This window comes from Passer montanus, unplaced genomic scaffold (genome assembly GCF_014805655.1).
Source record: "Passer montanus isolate IOZ18808 unplaced genomic scaffold, ASM1480565v1 scaffold33, whole genome shotgun sequence".
NCBI classification, from domain to species: domain Eukaryota; kingdom Metazoa; phylum Chordata; class Aves; order Passeriformes; family Passeridae; genus Passer; species Passer montanus.
Genome location: NW_024368041.1, coordinates 5,163,299 through 5,178,730, shown reverse-complemented (window position 1 = coordinate 5,178,730; position 15,432 = coordinate 5,163,299). Strand labels below are relative to the sequence as shown.

At 44.0% G+C, this 15,432-nt stretch overlaps 1 protein-coding gene across 2 annotated transcripts; it reads left to right on the top strand.

Annotated features, from left to right (window-relative positions):
• The first annotated feature begins 2,735 nt into the window (after positions 1-2,735).
• CUNH8orf76 (chromosome unknown C8orf76 homolog) lies at positions 2,736-14,346 on the top strand. 2 transcript variants are annotated; one of them, XM_039715375.1, is made up of 6 exons: positions 2,736-5,913; positions 6,051-6,146; positions 8,468-8,611; positions 9,404-9,921; positions 12,824-12,956; positions 14,061-14,346. In XM_039715375.1, the coding sequence occupies exons 1-6, from the start codon at positions 5,800-5,802 to the stop codon at positions 14,265-14,267; spliced, it is 1,212 nt and encodes a 403-aa protein (XP_039571309.1). In that variant the 5' UTR covers positions 2,736-5,799; the 3' UTR covers positions 14,268-14,346. The 2 variants fall into 2 exon arrangements, with proteins under 2 accessions (XP_039571309.1, XP_039571310.1); XM_039715376.1 differs by having other exon boundaries at positions 5,673-5,913; positions 9,470-9,921.
• The last annotated feature ends 1,086 nt before the right edge of the window (positions 14,347-15,432 follow it).

Genomic DNA, 15,432 nt, shown 5'->3' with positions numbered 1-15,432 from the left:
AAGTTTAAAGCAAGAAAGTCGTTCCTGTGCTGTAGTTAATGCTAGTCTGAAAAATGACATCTCCAGCTGAAGTAGTGACCTAAGCACAGGACCAGAGATGAGCATGAGTTGTCACCACAGCTTGGTGTTTAGCCGAATAGTTTTACTTGGTTGGGTAAACATAATGCTTTTTCAAGAATCCGTCAGCTAAAGAGGGAGTTAGAAGCACCAGATTATGCATGCAGTAATCTTTGTCTAAAGGTATCTTTTTTGTTTACAGTGTTATCAGCAATTCCAGAATGCTGCAATTCAGTAGATACTTTCACAAGAGATCAGCTGGCCTTGTGAGTTGTTTCCCCTTTCCAAGCCCCTTCCCAGCATCTTTCAGCTTGCATTTGTTTTCACAACAATATTATCAACTACTACTTTTGCAAATTTAAAATACCAAGCCACTTTGTGTACTGCCTTTTTTCTTTTGAATGCCAGAAAGTCCTCTCTATAAATTGTTCCCTGTGGACTTGGTGTTGCTTTGAAATACTGCTGTTGGAGGTCCCTAGTCTCAAAGAGGTGGTGGTTTCTACCATTTTTGGTGGTTAAATGACTTGTTGCACTTCAAATACTCTAAAGTGAAATATTTGAATATATGTTTCTACTGCTGTTATTGGAACTATTAGCATTGTGACTAATTTCTCCCCCATGTGTGCTTCTTTACAGGTTCAGTGCTGAGCTGATCTTCATTACCTTAAAATATTTAGTAGAAGAAAGAAAAGATGGAAAAAGGGAATGAAAGTATGTGTCACACCTAGTTGATTTGTGTCTTTGGGTGAAAATAAAGGTCAGTGCTGGCAGTAATTCTGCTTTTAGTAATCTTCAGTTTTCCTAAATGAGAGCCAAAGAGGAAAAGCCATAACTTCAGCAAAGCCTGTCCTAAGGGACTAACAAGGAAGAGAGCCCACAAAATAGCCTGTAATAATGACGTGTTCTGAACCAGAGATGGTACAAATAGTATTGCAGTTGTAACTGCTCTCAGTTCTGGAGTTTCCAGCAGCTGGCCAAAGCCTCCAGATGAAGTCCAGTTGCAAGAATTTCTGTGCAATTTCTGGGAACCCACAACATGCAGAACTGGAGCCCCACAGATGTGCTGTTATGGAAGGGGTTCATCATTTTTCCTGGAGATACTACAAAGTGAAAATCTGCATCACTGATGTATGTTTTAGGTTTTCTTTGCTCTAAATGCATTTCACGTGCAATTATTGGGGGAGGGGAGCAACTGTGGGCAAAGTCCATCCTGGATTTCTGCATTTTGTTTGCATGTGTTCATTGAGCAGTGCTTTCCCTCTGCTGTGACTCACTTTCTTCAGGCACTGCTACTTGTATAAGGCAATAAGAAGACATAGAAGGTAAATTTAATAGCAGTTTCCACTAGTCCTCTCCAGCAGTGCAAAAGCTCTATGGGAAACAAGGCACTGCAGAATCAACAGTTTGGTTGTTTCCCATGTGGAGGCAGCCTCCATATGGAAAAACAGAGCAAGGCCTGAAAAAACCTGTGAGTTGTGAGGGTCACTGAAGGGAAGGCCTGAAGCCCTGGGTGTATTTCTTCAGTATACCTTTTTTTTTTCCTATTTTTTTTTAAATTTTTTTTCTCTTTGTTCTTGCTAGACAGCAATATTGTAGTAAGTCAGCTCCATTTATTCAGTGCTGTTACAAAAAAGGTCTTAAATGGTGTCCTAGAGGAGTTGCCACCAGCGTTGCTTGGTCCTGCCCAGTCCTGAAAACTGCAGTAGGAAAGTTTTAACCTAGAGAAGTAACAAATCCACTGTGGTCTCTGTGGCCTGGTTTCATCACAAGTAACAATTAAGCAACAAGCGTAACAGTGGCCAGGGCAAGTTAATGAGTTCTCAGAAAAACTGATAAAAATTAAAAAAGGGTGTAGGAGGAGGCATATGAACCTCACCATGCCCAGCCTGGGACTCTGCTGGCTGTTTTTGCAGTTAGAGCAGTAGACTGGCCATGTCACCCTTTGCCATGACTTCTGTATTCACAGACCATCAAGGTACAACCTCAGTGCTTGTACTGCATGGCTGAGTGGAGCAGTTCAGGCACAAGATCACTACTGGAAATGTGTGAGCTTGCCTGGGAAGTTCACTGCTTTAGGATTCTTTCTAGCACTTGATCACTTTCTTCCTTCTGTCTTTCCAGAAAGCTTTTTTGCTCTTTACTTTTCAACAGCTTTCTGGTCAAACCCAAGGGCGTACTCATTCTGCTCATCATTTATCCTGCTCGACAGAAAATAATTGCAAAACCCATTAATAGCTGAACACATCTGTGTGCAGTGCACCCTTTTGGCAATAACAACTTTATTGGGTTTTGTGAGACCTGAGGGAGAGGGATTATGGCCTAGTTAATATGTCTTGCCAGGGGCTTGAAAGATTGCACTGTCTTAAGGTAGAGCAGGCAAATGAACCTTCTTTTGGGGGATGCATCTTCTCCTGTCTGTCCTAAGAACCTCTAAGAAGCTTTTGACTTCTATTAACAATGAACAGTTCACACTCTTTGATTTCCACAACGCACCCCTCACCTCCCCACTAGTTTGTTGTGTCAAACTAGAACTAGAACTTACTTTCATCATTGTAAGTTATGCTAGAGTTCATCTGAGCTCATCAGAGCTTTTTTTGTTTGCAGTTCATAGTAGTGATAACCTCTGTCTGCCCCAAACCATGAAACGTTATTTGTATTACCCTCCCAGTAGTCATGGACAATATCCCCTTATGTGTGACATCATGCAAGGAAGATGAAAGATGGCTTCTGCTGTAAAGATCTTTTAATCTAAATAAAAGGTAAGAGACGAGGACACAGTGAGACAAATGTCAGCAAATAAAGAGCTGCTCTTCTCCTTTCATGAGTGTGTTTAGGGAAGAGCATATGTTAGGGCTATCCAACAAGAAAACTAATCCTCCTCAAGGTGTGAATATTTCACAATGTCTGTAAGAATCCCCTTAATTCAGGAGCCACCCTTTGAGGAATGCTGCCTGTGGGTCTTGGCCTCTTCATTACAGGCAGCTCTTTGGCTTTGAGGAGAAAACTCCTCTCTTCTGCTTTTTTCCAAAGGCAGCTTCTTTCCAGTATACTTTAATAAGGCTATGTGAGCTGCATTATTCCTAGCCAGTGTGTGGGTAGTGCCTACTAGGTAGGGTCCTAGTTGCAGACTGAGGTTTCTTGTTTCTGCTGTGTGTGCTCCATGGTCTCTGAAGCTTTTGTGGTGTGTCTGTGCTGGCATAAGACCCATGTGGCTAGGACCCATGGAGGCTATCACAATACAAATAACATCAGTAATTAAAGAAACACTGGAGGAGGATTCTTCTGAATTAATTTTGCCTCAGAGTAGACAAGGAAATGGGGAGAACAAGGGTGTTAGACAAACTCTGTCTTCCTTGCTTTGTTTTCTTTTCCTGGCCAGAAGACCCAGGCAATAGGACAGCATGGAAGAACCCTGCCTGTTGCTGGAGTTGTGTTCACAGCCTGGGCTGTCTCTGGGCACCCTGACTGCAGATGGAGCACACTGGCCAGCCCAGTGTGCCCCATTCACCCGGGGTGAAGCTGGGTCACAGCCCCTCAGCACTGGCACGCTGTGTGAGCAGCCACAATGGCTTTGCTGATGCACAGAACTCGCCTGGAGGCCACAGCTTACTGGAGCCCACTTTCATTGGTGCAGTGTTCATGTGCTGAGCTGGTGGCCTGCAGTGGAGTAAGACCTTGGCTGCCTTCAGGGAGAGATTCATCTATAGCTTCTTTTTATCCCTGAAGCTGCCTACACAGAGCAGCTGCAGCAGCACAGGTTCTTGTAGGGCTCATATATCTGAGCTCCCTCAAAGCTGCCTCTTCCACGGATGTTTTCTCCTCTGTGAAGCTAGGGCTAACAGCATCAAGGCAAATCATGCCATGCAAACTCGGGCAAACAGCTTTACTTAAGTACGGTGAGAATTTGTATTCTGGCAGCTACACGGATGGCTTGGAACTTGGGGAGAAATTGAGCGAACCTCCAGTGCTGACAAGGCAGAGGGATTTCTTAAGTTGCATTTTTTCATTTCTGTAACTAATATATGAGGAGCTTTTTAAATGTCTTGAGGGGAGGCAGGGGCAAGGAAGAGTCAGGGAAAGAAGAAATGAAGAAGAGAGGCAATTCTTTGCCCATGACTTACTGAAACCACAAGTCAGCTGCTAGGCCCCCTGTGTGGCACTGGGAATCGTGGCTCTCCTATCACTGATTTACCAGACAAAGGCATTCTCTGCATTGCAACACAAAGCCTTTTGTAGACCACGTTGGTATCCTCAGAAGAAAGGATGGTCAAAACCCCCAGCCCTGGAGGACTCTGCAATCCAAGCTGGCAGCCAAGCAGCTGCTGTGGGATTTGCCCCTGGGAATGCCTTGCTTTTTGTGTTTTCCTTTGAGCTGTGGCCATTTCACTTTGATTACTCATGTTCCTTTTTTTGGATTTTCTTCTTTTTGATTTGTGCTTATTTGTCTTTCTGGATTTTCGTGCCTTGTTCATCAGACCGGTGTGTTGCAGCATGACCTGCAGTCCTGGAGCAGAGGGAAAGGGAACGTGTGTGTCCAGTGCATGTGAGGAGCACTACAGGTGCTGAAACTGTTCACACACTTGTGCCAACCTCCCCAGTCTGACCCCCATGTGCTTTGCCTGCCTCTCTGCAGGCAGGAGGAAGCCTGATGGTTTTGATGTGCATATACAAGTGACTGTCCTCACCTACCTTGATACTTTTAACAGAAAGACTGAAGCGTGTCAAGTAAACTCCTGATTCTCTCAAGACTTAATTGCTGAACAGTTTTCTCTGTGCTGGAGGGCTTGTTTGCCAAATAGCAAGTTTACAAGCAAAATAAACATTAATCTGCCTTTATTTTTCTGATCAAATCCAACTACCAAAGTTGAGTTTCTACCCTGACATTTATGCTAGGTCATTCTGCATTCAGTCACAGCTCTGCTGGTATGGAAGAGTATTTTAAGAACATAAAGAGAAAAAACCCTAACAAAAGCAAACCACACATTTTACATGTCCTCTAGAAGGAAACCTTTAAAATCATCTATACAAGCACTGCTTTGGCCTCAGAAGGTGTTTTGGTATAGACAAATTCATTGGCACATTTTGCAGGCTAAGGAAGTACTTTTCAGCTCACCTTCTCCAAACCTGAGTGGTGATTAGATGGGATAAAATGGACCTTCCTGGATAGATGGACTGGAGAGAGGAAACAACACAGCACAGCAGCACCCCTAAAACACAGTGCACTGTGCACAGCAGCACCAGAGGCAGGGCAGGCAGCCGGGGCCTGAAGAGCTCTCAGTGAACAGCCGGTGCCTGGGTCTCGGCATCCTGAAGGAGGTCTGGGATCGGTGTTCGCCTTGCTGTGTCCCCGACTTCCGTAGCACAGTGTAGGGTCTTCTGGGAAAGCCTGTCGTGGAAAGCCTGAAATTTCACGGAATCACAGAATTTTTAAGGTTGGAAGAGACCTCTGGAGGTCATCTAGTCCAACCCCCTGCCAAGGCAGGGTCACCTAGAGCAGGTTCACATCTTCTGCTTCGAGACAGAAGTGAAACTAAATGGAAAAGCTACCAAAACACATTCCCACTCATCCTATGCACGGCCACCATGACGAGAAGCTAAAGGAGCATCTCCACAACCACGCAGTTAATTTACCAAGGCGCGGGACTCTAGTCCAGCTCCTTACTGGAAGCACTTCCTTCCCTTCGCAGAGCGGTGAGCGAGCTCCTCCCCCTTCACTGAGCGGGGCCGGCGGCGGCGGCGGCGATGGAGCCGGCGCTGGGCGCGGAGTTCGAGGATTCCCTGTTCGCGCCGAGCCGGGAGCGGCGGGAGGGCGGCGGGGACGGGGCTGCGAGCGGCGCCAGGCACTGCGAGCCCCGCGTGAGGAGTCGGGCGGCGGGAGGGCGGGCCGTGACTGCTCTGTGTGTGTGTGCTCTGTGTGTGCTCTGTGTGTGCTCTGTGTGTGCTCTGTGAGCCCGGAGCGGTTCCGTGGCCCGTCATACTCTGTGTGCCCGCAGTGGTTCCACAGCGCGGCTGACGCGGGGGAAGGAGCCGAAGGGATCACGAGCAGCAAGTTCCGGGCGGACTGGGCGTTCCGGCAGCGGGACTTCGAGGTATTTGCAGGACGCTCGCAGGGGCCGGGGAGGCTGTGGGGACACGGAGTGGGGCGGTCCCGCAGTGCCCGATGTGCAGCGCCAGGGTGAAGGTACATCAAGTACCGCGGCCTGCGGGTCTGGCGGCCGTGCCGCGGTTAATCCCGCTCCTGGTTCGTGCTGAACGGGCAGGGCCGGGCCGCGGAGCAGATCCGTGTTCTGCACGACCCATCCGGGAGTCAGCCTGCAGCGAGCCGGGCAGGAACGCGGCGCTGCCCCGGAACTGATCGCAGGCAGGCGGGCGCATGGCAGCAGCTCCGCCGCGGGCAGAGCGGCTGGCTGAGGGTGCCTGAGGGTGCCTGAGGGTGTCTGTGGGTGGCTGAGGGTGGCTGAGGGTGCCTGAGCGTGGCTGAGGGTGGCTGAGGCCGGGCAAGCCGTGGTCGGAGTCAGGCGGGTGGGTGCCTCAGCGCCCGGCGATAATGCCGTGCCCCTCGCAGGCTGTCAGGTCGCTGGCGGCGGCTCACCTTTCTCAGCGCTGTCAGAGGAAAGCTGCAGTGGCCCTCAGGCTCCTGCGGGTCGCGGAGCTGCCTCTGCATGCCTTGTGCCGGGTCCCTGCCGCCTCCGCTGGCCCCGGGGCCCGGCTGTACCTCGGCCCGTGTCTGCTCCTGCCCGCAGTGCTCCCAGACCTCTGCGTGTGCGTCCTGAGCCGCTTTCCTCACCAGCGATGCTGTCCTGCCTTCTGCAGTGCTAGTTGCAGGATCTGGTCTTTCGTTACCTTGTTTCCTTGTTGAAAGCAGCATCTCCTGGCCTTGTTTCAGGTGTTGTTTCTTCTTGCAGCCTGTGGTTTGCATTACAGGCTCTCTGATTTCAAAGCCCTCCAGCTGACTTCTGACTCAGCTCCTTCGGCCTCACCCACTGGATTTGTAGATCTTTTTGTACCTCGGCTGGCACTGATCCTAATGTTATTTCAGCACTACTGCAGCCCTGTGTATACCTGACAGATATTTTCTAGTCTCAGCTGAGATGCCCTAAAGGGATTCATAAAAGGGTGCTGATGGCAGAGCTGCCTCAGGCTGTGGTCAGACTAGCTGCTAAACAGAACAGACCATTGCTTCCCAACTCTTTTCTGCAGTGATTCATGTTAGAAATGTTGTCAGTTTTACTGCTAACCTAGATCACTGCTGGAACAAGAACCAGAGCTTGATTGCACATAAAATTACTGATTTGGAAGCATTGGTCTCAGAAAGGGGGCTGGAAATATGTAAATAGGGATAGTAATCTCTTCTCTCATCATCAGTTTTTTACTTCAGGATAGGAGATGTCAAGGAGAGCAGTGATCTGAGCTGTGCCGTTTTTAGGATATAGATGACTGTAGAATCTGCTTGGGATTCATAATGCCTGAACCCTTGCCTTGTCACATAACAAGGCAAGCAGGGCTGTCCTCAGCCCTGTGATCCATTTTCACCAGTGGGCAGGGGGGAGCTCCCTCTTTTGCTTAAGAACGAATGTGAGCTCAGCATCAGGAAAGAAAAATGCTAGGAAGTATTTAGGGTATTTAGAAGCTCTTTCTGTTAGAACCATTAAAGTTTGCAAGGAATAATTAAATACTCATTTTGAGAGATGGGAGAATGAGCACTGCTCTTTAGTCTTCTCTCTAAGCACTTACACAAAGGGAGAGAAATCAAGATTCCAGACTTAGCTTCACTGAATACTTAATTTAATGTATTTAAATGTTAATTGGAGTCCTGGTGAGTGCCCTGAGCATTAAGCTGCAGAAGTATTGCTCATTCTTGCCTTTTTCTTAGCCCAATTAATATTTATTTCAAGTACATTAAAACCAGCCAACAGGAACAATGGAGATTCACCTTCCTTGTGGTATTCTCTGACTTACTGATTATTTGAGGTGAGGTACTTGCAGGTTCACACCTTCCCATGGAGATTGTCATGGTTTTGAAAGAAGGTCCCACAGATTTAGGATGAGCTGTCAGATCACTGAGCTGGGGGGAAAGATGCCTTGTGTCACTTATTACCCAGGTCACTAGATGATCCCTTCTGGATCAAGCGTGGTGGGAGAGAGGTGGGCACTTGTGTGGTGAATCCTGCTTGGGCCTGAGCACAGTCAGGACTGAGGCTGCTCATCACCATCCAGGCTTGGCTGCCTGGTGCTGGGGCTGCTCTCTTGCTCACACAGGTGGTAGCTGAGTCTGGAGAAATGCAAATGTGGACTTCAGGTTCTGAATTCCCTTTGTGACTGTAGTCCTAAAGGAAATGTGCTGTCAGGCTTGCTTTTAAATGCAAATCTCTCCCTGTTTTGTTGGCTTTTCTTCCTGTCACACTCCTAGAAAGCCCTGTGTGAATACTCAGACTGCCTGCTGCTCTTACCTGCCAGCAACATTGCAATGAGGCGTGATGTCCAGGAGGGCCAGGCTCGGTGTTTATCTCGCCTGGGAAGGCACAAGGAGGCTCTGGATATTGCAGAAAAAATGGTAAATAGTGCAGTCTTTCTTTTAGGCTTTGAACATAAAAACATTGCCACTAGTTCTTTTATACGGACCATTTTCTGGAAAAATAATTTTCATGTGTATAATCCTTCAGGATGTTCAGTGCTCAGAGTATTTGGTAAACAGAGGGTAACTGTCACTGCAGATATAATCACTCTTTAGAAACTGGAACACCCTGTACCACAATGAGCTCCCTGTGCAGGGAAACTGGTAGTCCTGGAAGGGACTAAATATCATGCTCTGCCAGGCAGAATTAATGCAATGTAATAGGAATTATAAAAAAGGGAATAAATGAGTGCTTAAATCTTTCCACTATACAAGTGACAGTCCAAAACTCCCTTTCATTTCCATATACTTGCTGCCAAACTGCCACCAAGAAGAGTATCTAACCACAAATTGAGTTTTTCCCATAAAGGAAAAAGTCCAGAGGCTCTGAAGTCTGCTAGAATGTTATTGATGATTTTTATTTTATATAAAAGGTATTTATGCTGCAAAGAAAGGCAGCTGTAGAACACTCTGAAGGTATATGAACAAATGACAACATTTAGGACCTTCTTGCCTCTCAGACTGGGACAAGGCACCTAGAGGGAATGCTGTCAGCTTGATTGTGCAAGATCTGTATCCCGCTGTATCATTTTAAATTAAAAGCACCATTTTGTACAGTTTAAAAATTACCTTGTGATATTTGTATGTCATTATTTAGGAAGACATTTTCTTAGCCTCTGAAACATAATTCTGTTCTACTCCTGTTTTTAATCTCTTATCTTTTGTTTCTAGAGAAACAGCGCCACTAACACAGATCACTTAACGACGGTTCTCAACCTGCAGTTTTCCATTTACCAGGGTCTGGAAAATGTAGAAAAAAAGATGATGTGTCTGCAGCAACTGATCTGCTTACATCCTTTCAATCCCTCGTTCTGGAAGTTGCTTGCTGAAGCTTATATGAGCCTTCTACAGAATTTGTCTCCACTGGTCATTCCAGAAGCAAATCTAAATCAGTCTGAAGAGGTTTGTGTAAGCAATAGCAGTTTCAAAACATCAACTGGCAGAGAGATTAATCTGCAGCCTCACAGATCAGAGGGCCAGAAGGAAGGCTCTTGGTTCAGCCTTGCTGCAGAAACAAAGAGGGAGGATGCAGTGACTTGTCCCAGCAGCCAAGTAGTGAAAGAATTCCTCTGCACTTCAGGAGAACTGGAACGGACAGACAAGGAGAAATGTGCAGTCTCCAAGGCCTGGAAGCAGAACAAGTTAAAGAAAGTTGGGATAAAAGCATGTGCCTCGTTTATTAGAGCAAGGTAACTCGATGTATTCTTAGAATAATGTTAAGTTCTCTCAGTCAAGAACAATGTAAAGCATATTTTTCCCAGTTTTTGTTTTCAGTTTGCATTTTCAATCTAAGTGTTTGTTTCAGAGCTGGCAACCCTAACTTAGAAGCACCATCCTGTTGCTTCAGATCTAAAAAGCAAAATCTGCTAAGTGTAGTGGCTGTGAAGAGTCTGAATCTGAGTGGAAAGAGTAAACCAATGTCATGCATAGCTGAGAAGTAAAGAGTTTTTTAATGAGCTTATAAATCTTTTCAAGTAATTATATACAAAAGGGTCTGTTCAACAAATGCTCCTGCTAGACCATTGCTGTTCCCTGGTCTGGTATTAAAGATGCAGTAGCAGAAGTGCCCAAAGGGAAGGCATAGCCAGTCTTCCTTCTGCGAGTGCCACCTGTCTTACTTGCTTGGAGCCTCATGCTTGAGTGAAAATGTATTTTATAATGATACCCCAATCTGCATAATGGATGAGGCTGGCAAATGAACTCTGTGACAACTGATTGACAGGGCTGCATTAAAATGTTCTTTCCTTTTCTTTTCCCTCTTCCTAAAACTCTTGCGTACAGCAAAAATCCCCAAAACATAATCTTTCAAAGAGATAATTAGGAACTGGTTTTGTTAAATTAATCTTGGATGGTTTTTCCCCCTCTTGCCTCACAGTAATGTATCAGTCCTTGAATGTTTTTAAAGGCATCTTATGAATGTCCAGAAATGTTTACAGAGAACACTTTATAACTGCCCTGCTGGAGCAAGATTTAAGAAATGAAAAAAGCCCAAATATTAGCTTTTAACTGTACTCCAGACTAAGAGATGAAGACTTTAATTGCTGCTTGGAAGAAGTTCATTGATTTAGTACTGATATTGAATGTTGAAGGTACATTTATATTAATAATTTGTGTTGCTTGTTTCAGTGTGTATGGTTCAGAACTGAGACAGTTATAAATGGTGGCATTTCCTTGCCTGGCTGCACAGTTTCACAGGGTGTTACTGTGGTTTATATTTGCAGATACACTTGTCCAGGATAAGCTTCTCCCCTGCCCAAGGCTTATGCATGTTGTCTAATACTTTCAGATCTGTTGGGTTTTAAGTGGGATCTGTATGTTGTATAAATGTATGTGCAGGATAAATTGCACCTGGAAAAGGGATGTTAGCACTGATTTTTGTAGGAAATAAGGTTATCTGTTGATGCATTATGAATAATTGACTCTCATAGTTTTGAAAAAAAAATTAGAGTATTTTTTTGTTTAATTTTCATTAAAACTTCTTAAAATTTTTTTATACTACATTGATGCAAATTTTGAAACAAAAATACTTTATAAATTAAAAATAATTTCCATTTTTGCTTGGAACCAACAAACCATCTGTAAATTCAGTGAAGTTTTAACTGAAAAAATCACATGTGTAAATTTTGATGTTTTTAGTGTTCAAATGAAAATTTTCATCTCAGATCTTGAATATTTTCCTTAAAAATGCACACCATTATTATTATTATGCACACCAGCTTCACTTAACTTCAGTAAATGGGATAAAAAAAGTTTCTTGTTTTTCTTTTTTGCATAAAGCTTGAATTAAACACATTTTCAGCAACAACACTGCTAAGTTCTAATGGTCCCTTGGTTAGATATTGTAGAATGATGGAATTCCAGGTTGGAAGGGACCTCAAGGGTCATCCTTTCTTGGCAGAAACATGATCTAGGCAAGATGGCCCAGCACCCAGTCCAGCTGAATCTTAAAAATGTCCAACACTGGCAAATCCACAATTTTCTTGAGGAGATGGTTCCAATGACTGATCTCATTGTAAAATACTTTCCTCTTGTGTGCAGTTGGAATTTCCCCAGAATTAACATTTTACCTGCTGTCCTTCATCTTTTCCATGTGGTTCCCTGTATAAAGGGTCTCCCATCTTTTTTGGAGCTGCCCTTTAAATACTGAAACATGGTGAGGAGGTCTTCCCTAAGCCTTCCTTTCTCAAGGCTGGACAAACCCAGTTCTCTCAGCCTGTTCCCAATGGCAGGCTTCCCAGGCCCTTGATCACCTTTGTGGCCCTTCTCTAGACCCTCATAAATTCTCTAAAACTGATATTTATCTCTGCAATGATGCCCATTATTGTGAATTTCAGTGAGTTCACAGGAGATGGTACAATATGTCTCCAAGTTCCTAGAAGTGTTAAATAAGCATAATACTGTTAATCTGCCTGACAGTGGATTTGAGACAAATGCAGAGATACCTGGATATTTCCTCTGCTGACCTGTTTTTCAGTCCTTGTATGAGGAGGACTCTGGAACTGCCACTGTTCTTGCTGGCTGAGCAGTTGGTGATGGGGCCCTGTGTGACATAAACCCCTGTTGTGGGCAGAGTGTGCAACCTTCAGCAGTTCATGGTTGTGACTTCTGGGGCACTGCCTGGAACATAAAACTGGTGAATGTTTTTACAAAATAATCCAGGATTGGCTTGTGTGGGGAGATATTTGATATTTGTCCAAACCCTCACATCTGCAGCTTTCCAGGTTCCATAGGCACAAACGTGCTGCTGTCTTGTTAGGCCGTAGTGAGGATGTGATGGCTCACAGGTCCCAGCCTCACTTTTGAATGTGAGCATATATATGGGAATAGAAATGTTTGCATAGAGCAGCCAGAGCTATTGGCACATTGTTTTTCAAAAAGACTTCTCAGTAGTTCTATAGCACAGATATGCAATATCCATGGTAGATTGATACATATATATTGACTTCTTTGCAGTAGGCAAAAGTCAGGAAGAAGAGCTGTTTTAAAGTATTAAAGTGTTAATTAAAGTATTAATCATTTTGGTTGTTTTTAGGTCTGCTGACTTACTCTTTTTCCAGCTGTGCCAGTTTTTAACTGTCTTTCTCTTTCCAGGCTTTTACTTCAGCTTACCCAGTCACAACAGTTGTCCTTTGTGCTAGAGAATAACAGAAAATGTCAGAAAGAAATTGATGACAAAGTGGCTCTACTTGGTTTCGATGAAAACTCCTTGCTGTTGATGACCAAAGTAAGAGGATGTTTCTTTGTGTGCAGGGTCTCAGTTCTCTGTGTGGACTGGTTGTGCTCAAAGCATGACACTGCCCTGAGCTCATTAAATGTGCCAGGAAGCACAGGGAATTAGCTGGGGCAGCTGCTGGCAGGTGGTACCTGGAGCTGACAGAGATGCCTGTCGAGCCTTGTCACACAGGTGGATCTCTGATCTGCTGAGATTCTCCTTTCAGGAATGTGCTGTGTTGTGAAGTTTCTCACTGGACTTGTATTTGCAGATGCATCAGCACTGTGCATTTCCTGGGATTTACATTTTATCTGAGGAATTTTAGATGCCCCAAAGTGAATCACTAGTTTGAAGTGGAAGTCAGATTACTTTGATGGCCACAGCAGTATTAAACACTTGCATAAAAAGTACTAAGTATTTCCAGAAAAAGCCAGAGACTTTCTTTTGCATTTCTTTGTTTTGTTTAATGTACTGGTTTTTAAAAAAATAACAGAGGAGAGCAATATTGCCTTTAATCTCTTCACAGAGATTTAACATTTTAACTTTTTAACTTTTTTTTTTGTGCTATTTAAAGAGCCTCTGACTTTTATTGTAAGGATCAAAATAAAGCCAGCTAGATTCTAACTTTGCTGTCAGCATTACAGCTTTAAGCCAAGCCCCTGCTGGGCTGCAGGCAGTCAGAGGGATGGCATCCATGAGAGGGCAGTAGCACACAGGCTACCTCAGGGTTTGGAAAAGCTGGAAAAAGAAACTTCTCTCCTTGCTTCCCTTGCTGGGACATGCCCCAGGAGCAGTTCAGTGTTGACGATGGTGCAAGGTGAGCACTGAATGCAGAGCTGGCCTTGAGATTCCTGCTGCTATTCAGAGTGAAACCCCCTGTGCAAGCACAGCCTGAAGCCGGAGGGGTTGTGCAGTGCTGAGCTTTGGTCTCAGCTCTCCCTGGATGCAGAATGCCAAGGCAGGCAACTTCAGCATGGCTTGGAATCTTTTCCAGGATGGTGTGTGGTTCATGTGACAAGGGCTTTGCCTGTAAAGATCTGTTATTAATGCCATGTTTGATGGGTTTTTCTCTGCAAGTTATTTTCTTGATTCTCTTCTTTCTTACTCTTTTTGCAGGCTATGGGGCAGGATCTTATACCAGAAAAACTAAAAGAAGAGTTTCAGGGTGAGGTAAAATGCATAGGCCCATCAGCACTGTCATCACTGGTAACTGCTTCAGTCATAGAATTTGAAATAAAATGGTTTGGTAATCTCCAAGATGATTTATGTCACTTTGATGGACAATTTTATTCAAACATTTATCTCCCACCTTCAGTAACATAGACATTTTGTTGTATTTATTCTTGTATTTCCAAATGATTACGGCATGATACATGCAATAAAGTTCATTTTACATTTTTAAGAATTTTTATTGTACTTCTTTCAAGAGTAGATACAAATCTCTATATTTAAACTCTTAACCTTGCATCCTTTTCTTTGCTCACTGATTTGTTTGTATTTAAAATTATAAGGAACACAGTGTAAAATCAAGCTTTCAGCTTTCAGAGGTAGCTTTCCATCATAATCCTCACCAATTTGTGCTTGAAGTGTGTGTGATTTTTTTGGAGGCCTGCAATGCTGGTGAGATGGAAGCTTCCTTTCTGATGTCCAATTTGAAAGTTTCTTATTATCAAATTTGATGTTGTTGCATTTAGAGCCATGGAATGAGCCATTTTCTTAAGTAATTATTTTAATATTTCTTGATTAACGTTATAGTGATTTCCTGTTCGGAGATAGATAGCTAGAAATCTCAAATATATTTATGCTGAGAAATTGTCAATAACAATAATTCCATATATTTTAGGAAGGAAATTTAAGTCATAAATATTTAACTTAAAACAAGGAGATTTTCTCCTTTTGAAGCCAAGTGTTTGTTGCAGGCATTGAACAAGCCATAGTCTTGTGTTCAGTGTGCTTAGACGAGAAGGAGAAGAACTGACAAGGTTGTTTATATGTACTGAAGAGTGTTTAGTCAGATCATATCCTTTGTAAAAGCCTGCAAGGAAGAGCTCTGCTGTGAAAACTGGCAGTGTTGTTTCTGCCTCATCCAGCTCCGTCTGTTGTGCTTTCAGTTGTCAGTGACAACACTTTGCTTTGCTTTCTCAAGCACTGGTGCTGTGTGCTTTGGGCATCTAGAAGAGGGCAAAGATCCTCCTGTAGTTTCTTTCACTTGAAGTAGTTTACATTTCAGACATACATGGTGTGCTCTTCCTCCATCTTCTCTTAAACTGTGAGACTTAATTTTTCTGTAGCTTTCTGTAAAAGTGTTCTATAATGGATGTAGTTTAAAACTAGAAGTCTCTTAGACATACTTTGCTGTCCCTTGTCTTCATGTGTTCCTGTGTTTTCTTTCTGGAGTACTAAAGAGTGCCAAAACCTTAAATAATTCACAATTGCACGATGATTCACCATGTGTGAATTGTATCTACTACTTTTGGATGAACTTTAA

Coding starts and splice junctions, on each gene's coding strand:
- CUNH8orf76 (XM_039715375.1), top strand. CDS start 5,800: ATGGAGCCGGCGCTGGGCGCGGAGTTCGAGGATTCCCTGTTCGCGCCG. Junction 8,612..9,403: donor TGGATATTGCAGAAAAAATG/GTAAATAGTGCA, acceptor TTTTGTTTCTAG/AGAAACAGCGCCACTAACAC. Junction 9,922..12,823: donor GCCTCGTTTATTAGAGCAAG/GTAACTCGATGT, acceptor TTCTCTTTCCAG/GCTTTTACTTCAGCTTACCC.